Source organism: Poecilia formosa, unplaced genomic scaffold (genome assembly GCF_000485575.1).
Source record: "Poecilia formosa unplaced genomic scaffold, Poecilia_formosa-5.1.2 Scaffold176, whole genome shotgun sequence".
In the NCBI taxonomy this organism is placed as follows: Eukaryota; Metazoa; Chordata; class Actinopteri; order Cyprinodontiformes; family Poeciliidae; genus Poecilia; species Poecilia formosa.
Window position 1 is genome coordinate 179,284 of NW_006800115.1, and position 19,919 is coordinate 199,202.

The 19,919-nt window shown below is 38.1% G+C and overlaps 1 protein-coding gene across 4 annotated transcripts in view; it reads left to right on the forward strand.

Moving 5' to 3' along the window:
* The window catches only part of hdac5 (histone deacetylase 5), a 93,048-nt gene that overhangs the window by 34,123 nt on the left and 39,006 nt on the right, over positions 1 to 19,919 (forward strand). For all 4 annotated transcript variants that reach the window (XM_007565474.2, XM_016678237.1, XM_007565465.2 and 1 more), the window contains 5 exons: positions 9,073 to 9,162; positions 11,224 to 11,471; positions 11,579 to 11,723; positions 11,827 to 11,929; positions 17,818 to 17,951. In XM_007565474.2, the coding sequence (XP_007565536.1) occupies positions 9,073 to 9,162; positions 11,224 to 11,471; positions 11,579 to 11,723; positions 11,827 to 11,929; positions 17,818 to 17,951 (720 nt within the window). The remainder of the gene's footprint in view (positions 1 to 9,072; positions 9,163 to 11,223; positions 11,472 to 11,578; positions 11,724 to 11,826; positions 11,930 to 17,817; positions 17,952 to 19,919) is intronic.

Here is a 19,919-nt window from a genome sequence, read left to right on the forward strand (position 1 = left end):
CCATGGCCTTTATCTCTTCCATCGGCCAGCTAATTTTTCCACCAGGGCATCTGATTACTGGTAAGGCATAGCTGTTTATTCTTGTTCTTGCCATTGAGCTGGCTTCTCAGGACTTGCCTTATTCGTTGGAGGTATTTGGCTGTGGCTCCTTTCCTTGTGACCTCATCGAGGTTGCCATTTGCTTGTGGTATTCCCAGGTACTTGTAGCTGTGCTCTATGTCTGCTATCGTTCCCTCTGGGAGTGAGACCCCTTCTGTGCGGATGACCTTCATAATCCGTTTTGTTTGTATATTTATATTTGGATATTTAAAATGTCTTTCAGTTTCAGTGTTAAATGTTCTTTAGAAATTAATTAATTTGTTGCTCTTGTAGGTTTTTGGTCTTTGAGAGCATGTTTATACCATTATCATTATATTGGTTACCAATGGTCTCAAAAGGACACTCATCGTTTATAGCAATAATTTCTGAGTCAACTTGTTGTCCTTCAAGATTTGTTATTGTGACAGGCCGTCCTGTTACTAAATCTGTAACATGGCTATGTATGGAAACTTCAATCTCTAGTTGAAGTTTACGTATTGATTCTGCTGCAGTTTAAGTTTCATAGGAAAATATGTAGGTGATAAAATAGAACACAATTCCAACAGAGTTGGAAGATGTTGGTCCATGTTACTACTGAAAAAAAAATCAAATGCCTATTTACAGTGCTATCCTTTATTTAGGATTGTCTCCAACATTACACCAATTTTCAGCACTGAATTCCTATAACTGTGTTTCCATCATTGTATGTGAATGTGAATGACTGAATTTAGTGTGAATCAATCTGGGGTCCTATGGACTTGATAAAGTTGTATACATACAGGCCAATTACAGCATATCATTTTTATACACATTTTGAGGTATTGCATTAGAAAAGGCTCATGAAAATGGAAAAATTTGAAATAACTTCCTCAATTTCTCAAAAATGTTTTTACTCTTGAGGTGGTTTTTGGCTTTTAGTGCACTAAAAGGGAGATGGAAACATATTTACCAAGTAACTTCTAATGAATAAAACATTTATCTCACATGACTGATCACCTGATTCCACTGTTAGAATCATTAGAATTGCATTTCTTTCTCTACATCAGCATGTAACTTTGCCAATACTATGTTTCCTCCTCTGCAACCCTGATGTGTCCTTCTCCAGATCTCCTCGGGGATTTCAGTGGATCTGGACTCCATGCCGGCTGTTTTCAGCGCAATCAGCTGATCCCTGGTGTGAACAATGCGGCCAAGTTGTTGCGCTTGGCAGAGTATAAAAAGTATTTCAACAACGAATAAAAAGATAATGACTTTCTTAGTCAACATTCTTGGAGATACTCTTCTGGCAAAGTAAAATAATTAAAGTGGTAAAATAAAATAATCGAACAATTATTTAAAATATTTAAAAAGTAAAACAACGAGAGGAGTAACCGCAACAGGCTGCATATACGTTAGTGCATGCGCATTACACAGATAAGATACACATACAAGGCCTTCCAAAAATGTTTTTTTTACCTCTTCAGCTTTTCTATAATTCATAAACAAATTCAGGTTGAGAGATTGGCTTGGACTTTCTAATACATAACTATGCTTTGATCTAGAACTTTCTGGTCTGGACTTTCTTCTGGAAAGTGAGTCTTTCTTCTAGTCTTTTGGAGCTTATCAGCTCCTATCAACTTTGTACAGCTTCCCTGTCCATTCTGAAGAAAAATATTACAACAGCAACAAGCCCTCACCACCATGTTTCAAAATAGAGGTATTTTTTCAGGGCAATGTTCAGTTGTGTTTTTCCCCATAGCACAATGAAGTCTGAGGTTTTACTGTGCAAATGGAGTTGAGAAGACCAGTTATACTCATCTAACAAATGAAATCTGTTGTTTTCTAAGACACCATGAGAGCTCTAACACTGCAGATGTTATCCAGAATAGATGACCCACAGTTTATCAACCTACCCTTAAGTCACTATAGCAACACCACTCAAGAGTCCTCTTGTCTCTGCGTCTCAGCTTCTAATTTGACTAAAGTACACACAGCCATTATACTATTTTTACCCCCCTCTCTTACTTGCTTGCTCTGTTCTTCCTCTCTTCCCCTTAGCTGAGTGTTTTGCAGGACTGACGTCATGGAGCCTATTTTCTTTTAGCATTACAAAATGAACAAGACAGGAAAAGAGAGAGGGAAAATAAGGAATGAACACTGGTTTCCAGAAATACCTCCCAGCAGCAGCAGTAGTGTGAAACTGGGGCATCAAAGACAAACAGAAAAAAAGACATTCATACCTTTTCATTAACCTGAGGATATTTGAAAAGTGTTTTTTATGCAGGTCTTGGGCCAAATTAAGGGGAAAACATTACTCTGTCTTATTCTGGCTAAATTTGTGATCTTTTATTTTTAAAGGCATTTAATATATTCCTTGAAATGAATAAACAGCTGTTATTGCTTATTGTAGTTTGCTCCACAACAAACACAACTTCCCACTTGTAAGTAGAACAAACTCTACTTGGGTGTGAAATACAGAAAGCAGCCTGAATCAGAGAAGTAGCTAAGAAAAATCTGCAGAGAATTCAAATTCAAAAATACTTTATTAATCCCAAAGGGAAATTAAATAAGAATTTAGATTCTTCAAAGAGTTATTGAAGATCGTGATGACTGTTGTCAGGAAAGATTTCCTGCAGCAGTCTGTACTGCACTGAATCTGAACAAGCCTCTGACTGAAGATGCTCTGCCTTGCCAAGATAGTGTTGTGAAGAGGACGGTCAGGGTTGTCCTTAATTTTCCTAATCCTATGAAGAATCCTTCTTTGCATAATTATCTTCAGAGGTTCCACAGTCGTCCTGGAACAGAACCAGAACAGAACCATTCTTCTTTATCACGTTGTTGAGTCCTTTTAGGTCCCTGGTTCTGATGCTGCTGCCCCATCAGATGATGGCAGCAGAGATGACGCTCTCAACAACAGACTTATAGAAGATCTTTAGCATCTTGCTGGCAGAGAGTAGTCCAATCAGTTGCTTCAAAACAAGCCTGGAGGGCCTGGTCTGCTTTCTCTGACCACTTCCTAACAGCTGTCTTCCTAACAGGTAGCCTCTTCACCAGAGGTTTGTATTCAGAGCAGAGAAAAACTAAAGCATGGTTCTACTTCTCCAGAGGAGGTCTTGGTTTTAGAGACATATGCATCCTTGACATTAGCATAAAACAAATCCAAAATTTTGTTTTCCTGGGTGGAGCAGCTGACAAACTGGTGAAATGTTGGTAGTGTTGAAAAGAGTGAGACATGATTAAAATCACTACATATTGCCACAAATGCATTGGGGTTTATCTTAACAACAACATGCATTATCGACAACAGCTGAGGGTGGAATGTAAACAGCTGCCAAATAACACTGGTGAACTCTCTTGGTAAATAATATGGTCAGAAACTTGCTACCAAGAGTTCAATGTCTGGACTGCAGAGATGACACTTCACAGTAACATGTCACCATCTGTTGTTCACAAACACTGCTAATCCACCTCCCTTGCTTTTCCTGCTGCTCTTTAAATCTCTGTCTGCTCGTATAATCACGAAGCCTGGCAGAGAGATGTTGGAGTCGGGGATATAATCCTGCAGCCAACACATTATGCTTCATTCCTTATATTCTTACTGAGTTCTTGTCAGGGCTTGAAGTTCATCCATCTTGTTAGCTAACGATCTTATGTTGCCCATTACAATGGATGGAAGAGATGGATTGGATTTCCTCCTTCTTTCTCTCCTTTTTGCTCCTGCTCTCCATCCAGAACGCCTCCTTTTCAGCTCCTCTGGGATTTCTGACTTCAGTTGTGTTATTATTTCAGCTTTTCTAATGTTGATGAGCTGTTCTGTGTTGTAAACTACCCTGTTCCTATGGTTACGAATCATAACAAAATAGCAACAATACAAGAAATATTGCTAGAAGAATTGTCAACCACACAGAATCCAAAACAAGAAAGAATAGCTGTCCAAAAAAAGTATTTTCTTCAAAAAAAAAAAAGCAAGAATGAATGAATGAAAAAAAGAAAAAATTTGAAAGAAAGCACAGAACTACTTCAACATGTCGCCACCCTCAGCGGCACAATTCTAGAATTGTGAGATCTGACAGAACTGCAGAGATCAGCAAGTCAGGTGGTAACATCTGCCAACACATTTGCTGGCCTTAGTGGGGAAGACGTCCCATTAAAGTTCGAAAGACATGTAAGAAGCCGCCTGGATGACCAGAACTGAGCTTTGTGGTCTAGATACGGTGGTGGCAGTATCGTGATGTGTGGATGCTTTCCAAGAACTTGGATGCTTGTCAGTGTTAATGGGGAGATGGATGGAGCTATACATGACAGTCATGGCTGCAAAAGACTTAAGGTTGGGACACAGATTCACTTTCTTGCAGAACAACAGACTCCCAAACTTTTCATGGCCTACAAGACACTCCTGTGAAGTCTTTCCTGCTGCAATGTACGTCACGGTGTTTTGCCGTGCCAAGTTCTATTATAAGGCCAGTAGATGAAGTGTGCTGAGATAAATTTTATATATAAACTGGAGCAAGCATTTTCTAAAGTACCTTAAGGGCAGTAACAGGGTGGATTACAAAGCCAAGGACATGGTCTGTGTGGATAAACGTTACAGTTCATGCATTCAACTTTGTGCACTTTGTGCATGCATGCACTTTATGTTGGCTAAATAAGTAGAAGATAGGGAACACACTTGACAGGTGGCTAGTCAGATTGGCAGAGGGATGATGTCAAAGAAGTTTTAAATTGGTAAAGGACAAGCCCATAAGCTCAGACCGACTTATTTCAGGTTATTTTCTCATGCATTCAGTTTTTTCAGCTCTTTGTCACAATAAATAGCAACATATAGCAGCTTCCACATGCTGGATACAGGAAGGAAAGATCAAGGAGCTTCTTAGGGCCTGTTTGCATGGAGCCACTGTTCAGCTAAGCTGAAATGTTTTTGTTGTGGTTAGGTTCTAACCCAGATATTAAGCTTTTCCATTATTCTGTTTGTCGCTATTGTGGGCGGGACGTAAGCAGCAGCAGCTGCTGCGATCAACTCTCTGCTGAACCTTCAGGTTCTAGTTCTGATGGACTAAAATAAACACAGATATTTCATTTTGTCCTTTAGAAATGTATTGCTGGACAAACATAATGATAAAGGCTGCACTGTAAAAAAAAAAAAAAAAAAACGGCCTCAATTTACGGTAAAAAACCGGCAGCTGTGGCTGCCAGAATTTTACCGTCTTTATACGGTAAAATTCTGGCAGCCAAAACTGCCTGTTTTTTACCGTATTTTGGAAATACGGTAAAATTCTGGCAGTGTGATCATTTCTGACTGAAAAGTCAGTAGTTTTAAACCTTTGTTTGTTGACTATAGGTGTGATCCTCTCTGCAACCAGACAAAATACACAAACAAAAACCACAAATAAAAACAAATATAACTGTTTTAGGCAATTTATGAAATAGATACTCACCATTTATCCGAGTCTCATGAAGCCCAATAAGTTGTCTTCAACCATTTATGTAAGTTACAATTCCTGCAAGCTAGCAGAAACAAAGCTGTAAATGTGAACACGTTTCATACAGCCAAACACATAGATACACCTGAGACAATTTATGCTATGTTAGTTTTTCTCAGTCACTTTTGGTGGATTTCTCAAGTCATTGTTGGCATTTACAAAACAGTAAACGCATTTCTCAAAACAATTTGTAGAAACAGCAAAAATAGCATTTGTTTGCTTGAAAAATCCTTAGTTCAGCTCTCAAAACTCTGTCAGTTAACATATCAGTGAACTTATGCTTTTTTGGAAGTTGAGAATTCAATACAGACACGTTTAACATATTTTGATCAACACGATAAAAGCAAATTACAACGGGGGGAAAATCAGAGAAGTGAACATAATCAGTTACATGATGTACAAAAGCAAAAGGAATGAGCAACTCATTTTTTGATGTGCAGAAGTGACACAGTAATTTGAAGATTGAACAGGTAGTTTTAAGAATTTCAATTCTGTTCTCAGAAATGCACTAAAACTGAGAAAAACTGTAAAATATTAATATTTAAATTCCCTTATCTTAAAACCCTTCAACTGTCATGGACCCAGTGACTTTAGTGCAAATATTTTGGGGGTGAGAGTCGAGAGGTCAAAGGAAAATATTAAATATTAGCTCTTGGCACATGGTTTTACACACCACACTTTTCAGATAATTTGTGGAAGAATGTTTGAAAACTCTGTGTTGGTTTACCTCATAGAATCCCATTATAATCCATGAAAGTCTGTATAATAGCAATGAAACTGCTCCTCAGTTAAGTGAAGCTAATTGAGAATAAGACATGGCCACGTTGCTAGTTTCTTGCCTCAACATGACTGCTATATAAAACTTCTCTTGTGTCATTTTAGCTCTGCTATATAGCAAATATTTTTGTGTTGGAGCTAAGCGTTAAGAAGTTATTTGTGTCCATACACACAGTCTGTGTACTGGTACATGAAATAATGAACAACTGCAATGAGAGCTGGTCAGAAGTCAGTTAGAAAACTTCTTCGATTGACTGAAACGGTTCGTCAGTTCCACCTCTTTGTCAGCCTGCATGTGAGTGTGTGTTTACCAGACTATAAATGTCTCCGCTTTGACGTCAGACGCTTGCTGCTGTGGAATGCTGCCCTCTTGCCAAGCAGACTGTTATACACACTCTCACAGAGCAGTCTCTCATGTGCACACACACATGCAAAGGCGGTGTGTGGTAGTAGAAGGGAGACACGTGCGTCACAGTGAAGAGCCAGGATATTTGTTTAGGTAATTTAGACGCAAGCAGCTGCACACATGTGTACATATAAAGAGAAAAACACATGCACATGGTCTTGTTTATCTACAGTTCTCAGTTTCAGAATGTTTTCTTTGAGCAGCAACATCTACTGTGCCAAGGAAATCGTTACAAAGCAGCGCCTGTAAGGATGAGCTTCTACCAGTTAGCTTGCATCTTATGTTATTATACCTTTTTCACACCTGGCTCTTACCATCCGTACATTCTCATATCTGTTTTATACCCCTAAATAAACCATGTTGCACCAAACGTGATCTATCTAGTTGAACACTTTATATTGCATTCCATTTCAATTGATTGTGGTTCTGATCCCCATGTGGGTCAGTCAACTCTGATGGAATAAAACAGAGGTTTGTTCACTCTGCAGGTGTTGATGGTTTTGACTTTTTGCTGAAATCTGATTTTATTGCATGGTTGTTCCTACTACTAAATGCATTAAAAATAAATTAAAAATCAGACCTCTGTGTGAACACTTTATGACCCTAAATTGACCTGCATGAACGTTGACAAGTATTAAATGATGCCACTATCTATGGTTGGATTTTAAAGTTGGTCAGAGCCAACAGCATTGTCACAAGAGACAATATATAAAAAAGAATAACAATTATCAACAATCTTTAGTTGTTGATATAGTCTGTATAGATAGCTATAGTTTTCCTATAGTTGTCTATACAGATGCTGCATTGACTATACAGTAGCCACACTCAGCACATGATCAGGACTCCTTTTGCATGAATCGCTGCATCATTATGGTGTGGCTTGGAGGTAATCAGCCTGAGTCTCTGCTGAGGTTCCTCTAGTAGCAGACTTCAGCTCATCTTGCTCTGTTGTCTTTCATCTTCATCTTGAGATTTTGGTCATTCCAGTTTGTTCATGTGTTATCTGCTGGTGGACCAACACTAACAGAGGACATGGATCCCAAAGTCGTCACTGATGGGAAGAATCTCACACTGGACTTAAAGCACAAAGTGTTGTGCTCCTGACACAGTGAAGTCAACAGATGTGGCTCATGTCCTGGATATGTCTGTGTGTGGAGGCAGAACATGTTCCTTGAGGCTCACTCCTCACTACCTGTGTAGTCTCTGGCTCAACTAGTCTGAATCCTCTTGGATAGAGCTAACCACCTTTGCATTGCTTTGATGTTACAGTTTAATTAGATTAGACGATATCTAGGATGCAGAACTGGGAGGATTTCAGCTGACTACTCAGAGCACCTTTCATAGGTCAAACTTCCCTGTGAGTAAGAGTCCTAATTGAATCCACCCCTGGCTAGTATGGAGGAAATCCTGACGTCTCAGTCTGTGGAATCCTGCTCCATTTTCCAAGAAGTGGCCTAATCCTACAGGCAACTGTACAAGCTGATCACAGCAGAAATGTTTCATGAAGCTTCATATTGTTGGTCAGAAGGGTAACACTTGACACTGACATGACACTGTCAAAAACATGACATAACATGTATCATGAACATAAAGAAGTCTTTATGAATGTTTATGACTGTGTTCATGAAGTGTCATTTTGTAAATTATGATATTTAATGCAAAGTTGGCATTTTGTATGGACTTTTAATGCAACTTTTAGAGCAACTTTGCATTAAAAGTGTCATTATTTACTGAATGACACTTTTTGACAACTGTCATAAACATTCATAAAGACTTCTTTATGTTCATAACAAATGTTATGTCATGTTTATGACATGTCAGTCTTATGCACACCCCTTCAAATAAAGTGTTACCGTCAGAAGTCTTTATGACCAGGTGATGAGTTCCTACAAATATCATCTGACAAGGCAAAAGGCCAACTACAAAAAGTTCAGTACCTGCTGAAGGAAATCAATATGAATCTGTGACATTGAAGACATTTTTATTTCTTCTATTTCTTGTAACTCAGAGTTCTGCAAACAAAGTTGTTGTTTTCTTCAGTCATTCAACATCCACTGTGATTATTCAGGTTTATTTCCAGCTCTTGTAATCATATTCCTCTGTGTCCTTCAACTGAACCGTGCCGAATATACATAGACCAATGCCAAGGTAACACTACAAGTCTGTACTATCTATTGCTGGCTTGTGGCTATTTTAGGGGGGTAGGACACTGTGTCCCCGATTTTCACTACCACCGAGTGTGTGAATGGAGTGGAAACTGATTGGATGCACTTTGTGTGTATGTCCCTAAGTGATGTAACATTCTGTGGTGTTCAGGACTAATCAATCATTTCGTCTTTCTTTTTTCTGCAGTCTTGGAGGTGAAGAGCAGCCTCCCATCAGGCATGCAGAGTCCAGTTGAAGCAACATGTGAGCAGAGAGGAGGTGTTGGTGAAGGGGTTGGTGAGTCTTCTTTACAAAAATAACAAATTTAGTCAAAGTAGTCAAGACTACATCCCAACAAATGTCAGCACATTATAAATATTAGCTGGTTCAAGATTATTTAAATCTAATACCTCATAGCATTGTGGATGACAGAGTGTAATTATTTATCAAATTGAAATGAAGCCAAGAAACTATACTTAAAAATTCTTTCACCCTGCTTGCATCAGGTCACCTTGTCTCAGTTAGCATGGTTAATGTTACAGTTCAAAACTCATTAATTATAAAATGAATGGTTGTTTGAAAGTATTGCCTGGAGAAAGCTTCTTCCTTTTAAATAAACTAGGGGGCATGATTTAAGTTTCCAAAGTTGCAAATACCAACACATACTTGAATACATGGTTTCAGATCTTTTTACTACTAAAAATCTGAAAAGTATGATGTGCATTGGTATTCAGCCCTCCATGAGTCAAAGCTGTTTGAATAATCAAAGCTACATGTTTTTCCATATAAATCTCTACCAGCTTTGCACATCTACAGTATAAACATACATCTTTGCCCATTCTTCATTGCTAAGTGGCTCACCCTTGGTCAGATTGGATGGAAAGCATCTGAACATCAATTTTCAAGGCTTGTCACATATTCAAACGTCTAGCGCTAGGTTATGACTGGCACAGTCACAATCTAGGGCTAGATTGTGGATCAAAACTAGATTAAGCCAGTATTAATGTACAGGCTTTGATCAAAATCATTCTGTCGTAAGTCTGACAGTCCTAGTGGACGGTAAACTTCCACCTGAGCTGAAAGTCTTCTGAAGCCTCTAGTGGGTTTTCTTCCAGGATTGTCCTCTCTTTATCACCATCCATTTTCCCAACAACTCTTTCTAGCTTCACTAGCAGTGTTTCCATTAACCATAGAATTGCATAAATTGAAATTATGAAATAAATGCACTTAATGAAAACATGCCAATTTAAAAAAAACTCAAGAGAAAGTTGTTACACTGGTATGATGTGACTTTCCAACTGTATCGAAATAGAAATATGTCACAAAGGTCCAATGGAAACACTTTTTGGCATCACACTTGATGAACAGCCGGATGTTACTACTGGCAAAACCCATGGCAAAGATGACAGTAAGTGGTCTTCTTTGTGGTTTGTTGTTTGTTTGTTTTTTTCGGACAGTGTCCAGCTGGCTCCACCAGAGCCCTCACATTCACACAGTTCAAAAGTTGTGTATTCTTCCAATGTGTTGAATCCATAGCTCTTATGCAAAATCACTAATTACAATTTCTCCAAAACGCTGCATGCGTAGCCGCTCCCAAGTACAAGAGGCTTGTCGCTCCAACGCCTGAACAAAACACAGACGTCTCCTCTGATGGCTGATAGATGATGAGCACTAGCACCATGACTGAATTATCAATAATGTAACTCTTTACATCCATCGCTACCATGATTTTGACTTAACATATGAGCAAGCTTATTCATGCGTGATTTTATTGGAAACATCACAATTCCAAGTTAGTTCTTTCAATATTAGCAGAATAGAGACAAATGTTTGCACACATCTGTAATGGAAATGCAGCTAATGTCACTGCTAGTAAAAATCACCCCCAAAGTATGATGCTTCCACTACAGTGTTCTACTTTTTGGGTGGTGTTTCCAGTGTGGAATAATGTTAGTTTTCATCCAAATATTGTTTAGCATGTAACCTGATAAGTTGAATTTTTTCCCCTTAAATGGCTTTGGCAGACATCCAAACGTTTTTTTCAGTCTTGTGTGAAAATAAGTTGACTGGTGCTGTTGACTCAGTCTGAGTGAGCTTGAGGTGTTTGGCTAACAGGAAACCAGACATATGCATACGGCATCTGTAATTGCAGTGAACAATGGTTTTACAGAAGCTTGACATCAAGGGCCTTTTTCTGTTTTTTATGTGTAAAAATCTTGAAACTATTTATGTTTTTGTTTTTACTTTCTAATAAAGGTATTTCGTGTTCTTCTGTTACATTAAATCCCAAATCAGTTGTGCCGTAGAAAATTGTGTAAAGCTGAAGAGGGAGGAAAGTTGACCTTGTTTATTGTCCAGGCGGTGGTCCTGGAGAAGGCCCAGGTGGAGGCGGAGGCCCAGTGGACTTGAGGACAGAACCCAGGTTGGGCTCTGTGTCTGGTGGGGGAGCAGTGGATACAGCCCTGAGAGAGCAGCAGCTTCAGCAGGAACTCGTGCTTCTCAAACAGCAACAGGAACTCCAGAAGCAGCTGCTATTCGCGGAGTTTCAGAAAAAACATGAAGTGTTAACAAGGCAGCACGAAGTCCAGCTGCAAGAGCACTTAAAGGTAGCTCACATTCTCTTTATAGTCACTGATTTAATGGTTGTAAAGCTAAACTCATCTCCAGAATCAGTCTCTAAACCAAGTTAAACGTGTTTGTATGTGTGTGTAAGCAACAACAGGAGCTGCTGGCAGCAAAGCGGCAGCAGGAGTTGGAGCACAAGAGAAAACTGGAGCAACAAAGACACGAAGAGCAGGAGAAACAGAGACTGGAGCAACAACTGTTGCTGCTGAGAAATAAAGAGAAAGGGAAAGAGAGTAGGTTCTAGTGCTGCCATCAGTGACTGCACTGAAATGCATATATTGATGTACAGAGAGTGTAGCATCCTGATGCTGTCTGCATGTGTTTGTGTTATGGAAGGTGCCATTGCCAGCACAGAGGTGAAGCTGAAGCTTCAGGAGTTTCTTCTCAGCAAGAAAGAACCTGGTCCAGGACTCAACCATTCCTTCTCCCCAAAGTGCTGGTGAGAATTTCCTATTTTCTTTACAGGGTGAACGGGGTAAATGTTTTTGGCAGTTTGACCCATATGCATGTTCAACATGCTAAAAAACAATTACCCCAACAGACTAGGCCTTTAATTTTGATTATGTCACTGGAGCTTTTTTTTGATACCATTGGATTTATTTCCATCAAGTGTTGCATTCAATTTTCACCAAGATCTTGTATTGAGGATGGTAGAGGCCTACTACTGTGAAAAGTCTTCTGCAGAACATCACTGTTACGACTGGCTCAAGGTCATAACAGAAACAAGAGACCATGCAGAGGCTAACGTGCAGAAAAATGAATATTTATTAACAAAAACTATAATGGGTTGTGAAAGTCAGTATCAGTGGTGTAATGCAAATGCTTGGATGTGTTGTATGAGTGCATATGGAAGTATGGAAGTGCAAAAACAAAGAAACTCAAACGTGCAAAAGGAGGGGAGCTGAGGCCTGGCAACAAACACCACAAGTGTCAATCGGCAGAGTGGACGCTGAAGGCGACACAGAAGATGGAGACAGCCAGGCCCAAGTACTCTGCGCTCCCAATCAATGGACCAGAGACACCTGCAAAGGGGAGGAGTACAAAGACAGACAAGAAAAGCACCCACAATTCAGCTAACAAGGCCGTAACAATCACAAAGATTGTCCATGGGTTTAAGGTCTGGACTCTGTGGTGGCCAGTCTTTATGTGAAAATGATGTCTCATGCTCCCAGAGCCACTCGTTCACAATTTCAGTCCAGTGAATCCTGGCATTGTCATCTGGGAATGTGGCTGTGCCATCAGAGAAGAACAATCTGCTGATGAAAGAACCCGGCCATTCAGTACATTCAGCCAGTCAGCTGACCTCATCAGGGTGCTGAACCTGGCCTGACCAACCGCAGCAATCCCAGATCCTAGCACTGTTCCTACAGACCTGTAAGCATTAGGCATGATGGGTAACTATTTCATCTGCCTCTCTTTTTACCCTGATGCGCCCATCACTCTTGAAGAGGGTCAGTCTGTCCTAATCAGACCACATGACCTTGTTCCATAGCACCTGAAACCCACACAAATATAACTATTAAAACCATGTTTTGTATTCTGAATAATGTATGAAATATTTCTAACAAAATATCCATCCTACTATCTGTTTGATTATTTTTTAAACTTAATAATGCAGAGCTTGAATCTGAACATATTATCGTTTTTAATGGTTTTATATCTTCTACCCACTGTAAAGCCAACAATATAGCCAACATTTCTCCTGTGTATACTGATAATCCATCTGTAATTCGTTTTCCTATTTTTATATTGAATTCTGGTAATACAAACCCTATTCCTATTTTCCCAGTTATTTTTGATGCATCAGTATAAATTTGAATGTATTGATAATAATTATTTAAATATAATTGCACTGAGTAACTATCTACAATGTAAGATTTATCTTGGGTTTTTTTCCATTACTGACATATCTACTTTTGCTTCTGGTAGAATCCAGAGTGGTATAATTGATATTGGTGTTGTTCGACTAATTTCTAAATTATTCATTTTAATTTTTTTTTATTTTATTTCCAATTGTCCATCTAAAACTCATCTCTTTCTTTTCTTTTTCCCAACATGGATTTAAAATTTCCAGAGTTGGATGATCAACGTTACTGCCTTGCAAATTTAATCAATAATTCATTTCTAATTTTGTTCTTCTTAAATCTAACGGCATTTCTCCCATTTCTATTTCTAAGGCTGCTGTTGCTCCGGTACATAATCTTAATGCCTGATGTTGGATAATGTCTAATTTAACCAGATGTGTTTTAGCTGCTGAACCATAAACCAAAGTCTATGTTGGATCTTGTGTAAATCTGTTTTAGTGATTGTCTATCTGCTCCCCAGTCACTGCCAGCCAAACATCTCAAAATATTCAAAATTTTCTTACATTTATCAACTTTTTGAATATGTATATGCCATTTTAATTTTTCATCAAACCATATTCCTAAAAATTTTATACACTTTACCTGCTCTAACTCTTGATTATATAATTTCAATTTTATTTCCTTATTTATTTTTTTCTGAGTAAATATCATTACTTTCGTTTTATCAACTGAGAACTTAAATCCCCATTGCAACGCCCATTTCTCTATTTCAATATTTTTTAATAATAAAATCTATGTTTTTCCCTCTTTTCCTAACAGCTCCATCAGCTGCAAAAAGTGAACAATCCATGTCTTTTCCAATATCTTTAAATACGTCATTTATCATAATTGAAAACAGTAATGGACTTATAATACTCCCTTGTGGAGTTCCATTTTCTACTACATATTTTCCTGAGATAACTTCTCCTATTCTAACTTTTTAATTAAAGTTAAAAAGGAAAGCATTTGACTCTTAAAAGATGTCACTGCTTCTGTTTGGCAACAGTTTAAACAACAGGTTTAAACTGTTGCAGTATTTTCCTGTTTGATAAAAAGTCTTTAATCCATTTAAATATTCTCCCTTTATTACCCAATTTGCATAATTTAATTAATAATCCCTCCACCCACATCATGTCATATGCTTTTCCAATATCAAAAAATACTGCCACTACACTTTCTTTATTTCCTTGAGCTCTTCTAATTTCATGCTCTAAACATAACGTTGGATCATTTGTACTCCTCCCTTTTCGAAAACCACTTTGATATTTTGACATATATCCTTTACTATTTAAATAATATACTAGTGTATTATTAATCATTTTTTTCATTATTTTACATAGATTTGATGTTAAAGCTATTGGTCTGTAATTTTCTGGGTTTTAATTATTTTTTCCTGGTTTGGCTGTTGGTATTATAATTGATTCCTTCCAATTCCACGGTAATTTTCCCTCCTCCCAAATTTTATTATATAATTGTAATAATATATCTTTAGATTTTTCACTGAGTTGCCTTATCATTCTATACCAGATCTGGTCATTACATGGTGCCGTGTTTTTTGTATTCTTAAGTGCATAATTCAATTCAGCTTTTGTAAACTCAACATTCAACAAATTATTTGTTTCTTCAACACTCTGTAAAAAATCTTTATATATAATTTTTGTATGTTTTCTTCCTTTTCTTCCCTTTTCACTAATATTATTTGAACTATGAATTTTACTAAACGTTCTTGCCAATATTTCAACTTTGTCTTCATCTCTTGTTATATTTGTATCATCTATTTTTAGTAAAGGATATTCAAACTCTCTTTTTATACCATTTCTTCTTTTGATTACTTTCCAAATTTTCGTTTCTTTCCCTATCGTATTACAAAAATTTCTCCAATATTCTCTTTTTGCATTTTTTATAGTTCTCCTTACTATTGCTTGTTTTCTTTTATAATCAATTAAATTCTTATAAATTGGATTATGTTTGAGTACCTTAAATGCTTTATTTCTTAATTTTATTGCTTCTTTGCACTCATTTGTTAGTAACAACCTTTTCAGCATGTCAATGCTCTTCTTAGGCTTCTAACAGCCATCATTGGATCCAGGTGTGTTAAACCAGGGAGAGAACTAAAACATGCAGGATGCCGGGCCTCGAGGACCCACTTTGGGCACCACTGTATCAGGACCGTGGCATCTCTGCTCTTAATTGGCCAGCAAACTCGCCTGACCTCAACTCCATAGAAACTCTATGGGCTATTGTGAAGAGGAAGATGTGATACACCAGATCCAATAAGTCAGAATAGCTGAAGGTCATCATCAGGACAACCTGGGCTCTCATAACACCTGAACAGTGCCACAGACTGATCAACTCCATGTCACACCACATTGCTGCAGTAATTTGGGCAAAAGGAGCACCAACTAAGTACTGAGTGCTGAACATGCTCATACTTTTCATGTTCACACTTTTCTAAAAATCCTTTTTTGTATTGGTCTAAAGCAGGGGTCCCCAAGCTACAGCCTGTGGGCTGGATCCGGCCCGCCTCCTCATTTGGTCCGGCCCCCTGAACAATACCAGAGAGCATTCAGTGTTTTTTTTCATATATATGTGAATTTTTCTTCAACCACCAGGGGGGCTCTTGAGCAGATATGAAACTTATTTTCCCTCAATGGAATATATACTAGTCAGTACCAGTCACCGTTTCGCTCACGGTTTTTTTCCATTTGCATTCTGGGTAAAAATCTATCTACAAAACACGAATATGTCGTCGGCAGTAATTTCCCCCCGTTAACAAAAGTTTTCTCGAAAAACTAAGACCGGCCCCCGACCAGAAAAGGGAAGAGTTATGTGGCCCTCGCAGGAAAAAGTTTGGGAATCCCTGGTCTAAAGTAACATTCCAATTTTCTGAGATACTGAATTTGGGGTTTTCATTAGTTGTGAGTTATAATCATCAACATAATAAAAAAAAACAAAAAAAACATTTGAAATATATTAGTCTGTTTGTAATGAATGAATATAATATACAAGTTTCACTTTTTGTCTGATTAAAATACATTTTTTAATTATATTTACATTTTTTGATAATTCAACATTAAATTAACATATTTTGCAAACAAGCCAACAGAGAAGTGGCTGTGTGTTTGGGACATCCCACTCATGTACATAGTGGGGGTGGAGTGCTTCACTCCTTGTAAGTTGTAGATGTTTTTGTGTCAACAAAATATGCACAGTCAGTAATAATATTTACAGACAAGTAAGAAAAGAACAGGGAGGAATCAACCCACTGTTCTCAATATAGTGCTTAATTGAATTGATTATCCCCTGCTCAATAATAAAATGCTCTCACCCAGAGCTCAGAAGAGGTGGAGAAGATGGGAAGGGTGCAACAAACAGCAAACATTGATGCAACATTGATCCTGTTTTGATCAGACATCAGCATTTCATTCATTAGATTCCAACCACAAAACAACACTGATTCATTGACACATTTTCAACATTGGTTACTTGGCTACAGTTGGATGGTTGTTTGATGGTTGATCCACTGTCAGTTGTCGATCTCAACAAAAATTCAACCATTCTGACTATAATTCAACATTGAATTGCCATCGTGTGCTATCTGAGTAGTTTTTTGTTGTAATAACTGAAGCTGTGCATTGACTCTAGATAGTTCTTTAGGTTCAAAGATAGTAACTTCAGTTATTTATTATGTTTATTATTTAGATCCTGTATTTGGTTAGTCTTTGTTACAGTTAGATTTATTTTCCTAGTTTTCTTGTTTGTTCTCAGCTGCAGCCCGTTACCAATCAGCTGTTTTTCAGTCACTAGCCGCTGGATTTTACTTTTATCTTCCTCAAGTAAAGTAAACTTGTGATGACAAGTTTACTTGTCATCACACCATTAAACCTGCTGTCATTTGACTTTCTTCGTCATGTCAGAAGTCTGTTCCAAAATGTGTCACTGCTTCAAGTTTGTAAAAGTGAACAGATGTAATAAAGCCTCATTGCCTCAGCGGAACTGCAGTGAGTTAATGTCATGTTTGGTCAGTTTCAGATGCCCCGGCAGCTTCTGGTAACAGTTCACTGGCCTTTTGCCTAAACCAGGGGAGCCCAAAGTTGGCCCTCGAGGGCCGGCGTCCTGCACGTTTTAGTTCTCTGCCCTTTCATAATAACAACCTTTTCAGCTTGTCATTGTTCCTGTTAGGCCTTCTAACAGCCATCATTTGATCCAGGTGCGTTAAACCAGGGAGAGAACTAAAACATGGAGGATGCCGGCCCTCCAGGACCCACTTTGGGCACCTCTGACCTAAACCCATTCAGCATTAACTTTACTGCAGGAGAAAATTACGGGATGAAGAGACATGGTGGAATTAATTTCATGCTTACTGCAACAGCAAATGTTTCTAGGAAATAATGAACTCAAAGAAACATATACTAAGAATGTTACTAGAAAATCAGCATTAGCAGTGGTGTCAGTTATCTAATGTATGTGTTTGTAACTGCAGGGGAGGCCAGCACACGTCTCTAGAGCAAAGCTCGCCCCCTCAGAGTAACACCCCTGGAACCCCTCCCTCCTACAAACTCCCCCCTCTTCTCGGAAACTACGAGGGCAAAGATGACTTCCCACTTCGGAAGACAGGTGAGACAGTGTGCTGCAGACACTGAGACCATAACAAGCAGTGTTTATACAAAGTTGCTCACTTCAGTTTTATTTTCATAGTGTCAATTAACAACAAATGTTGTCTCATGGCACTTTACAAAATAAGCTAGTTCAGTTCAGTTATACATACATTCCAGTTGATTCAAGTTATCGAACAGTGCATCAAGTCATTAATTACCCAAATTAGTTTGAAGGGGCAATATTATATATTTTCCAGGCACATAGTGCCATTTTATAGAATAATCGAGTAACTATGTTAACTTCATTTGTTATAAAAATGCTGTATCAAGTATGGCTTAAAAAGAAATGTGGCTTCATAATTTAACCCCTTGAAATTGGGTCTTTGACTCTTTAAGAAACTCTTGCTCTTTCCAACACTCCACCTTCAACGTAACATTGCTTGTCTATTAACCTACTAACAACATTTTTACCAGTGTTGCATTGAGATGTAGCTTCTATAATGAGCACAGTTGATATGTAGTTCCACCATGAGTGGTGGAACTACACCACTCTGAAGGAGCTGATGGGATTGTTTTGGGAAGAGGTGCTTTGTGAGGCAGAAGATTGGAAGCTGTAACTCTGAGGAAGATATGCGCCTCAAAGGCGACTTAGGTCCTCCCAAGGGTTTTGAATGTAGGTATGTTTTGGATGAGGGAGTAGGATTATAGCATAATGTAAAGCTCAGGAAAGTTGATTTTGCATAATACTGTCCCTTTAAAAAGTTTATTTTTCAGGAAATCCAGTATCGAGTCATTGACTTACAACATTCACTCCTCCTGGACGAGCATGTAGTTGCAGTAGATAAGTACTTATGTTGAGTTTGACTTTCTTATACTGAGCATGTATGTAGCAAAAGTAGAGAGGAAAAACTCCCCTTTAACAAGAAGAAACCTCTGGCAGAACCTGACAAGCAGCCATTTGCCATGTCCGACTGGGGGTTTGAGAAAACAGAGCAGATGCACAAAAAAGAAAAAGAAGAGCAGATGTGGAGTGAAGGGCAAAAAGTTATGTCAACAAATGCCCTCCTCCAGGAAGGTATCACAGCTCTACAGAAAGTCAGACCAGATGTAGCTTCTACAGAGAGAAAAAATTCCTGCACTCTTGATGTTCCTGTTTGAGCTAAGACAGTATTTTCAGTTGGATCTGCAGTATAACACATTCAAACACAGTGTCAACATTAAACAGCTCTATTGTTAAATTAATTATTGATATATTAATGGTGATTATGTATCAGCATTATTTCTCAATAACACATAATGCTGTATATTTCCTTTTGTATTGTAACTATCTAAGGGACTGTTATAAAACAGCAGTATAATAACACCAGTTCTGATGGCATAGCCATAGCTTTCTCAGCACAGATCTGTTCCTTTGTGTTGCATAATTTCCCATGAACATGAGTTAACAAGTTGGAAAAATAATTAAAAATGAATTTATCATCATTGTCTTATTGCCCATGTGTTTGTACACCCTGTTCTGACAGGGTGCCCAGTAAGCACCAACCCCACTGTACGAGTTCCCGACCAAACAGGGGCCTTAAGTACACCATTTACGATTGCACCAAACATAATATTGCATTGAATAATATTTTCAAACATAATTATCTGACCAACACTATTATGAAAACAACATTAGGAAAAATATAGTTCAAACAACAAAAGTAACCACCCTGAGTTGCTGCCAGTTTCGGAGGTTGATCACACATGATCAGTTGGAATTGATCATTTTCACGTTTTTAAAATTTTTACTAGATAACATTTTTCCACCATATTGATAAACAATTATCGGTAACATTTTATTTGAAGGGGGTTGAATAAGACTGTCATGACACTGTCATAAACATGACATAACATGTCATGAACATGAATAAGTCTTCATGAATATTTATGACTGTTGTCATAAAGCGTCATTCGGTAAATTATGACACTTTTAATACAAAGTTGACAT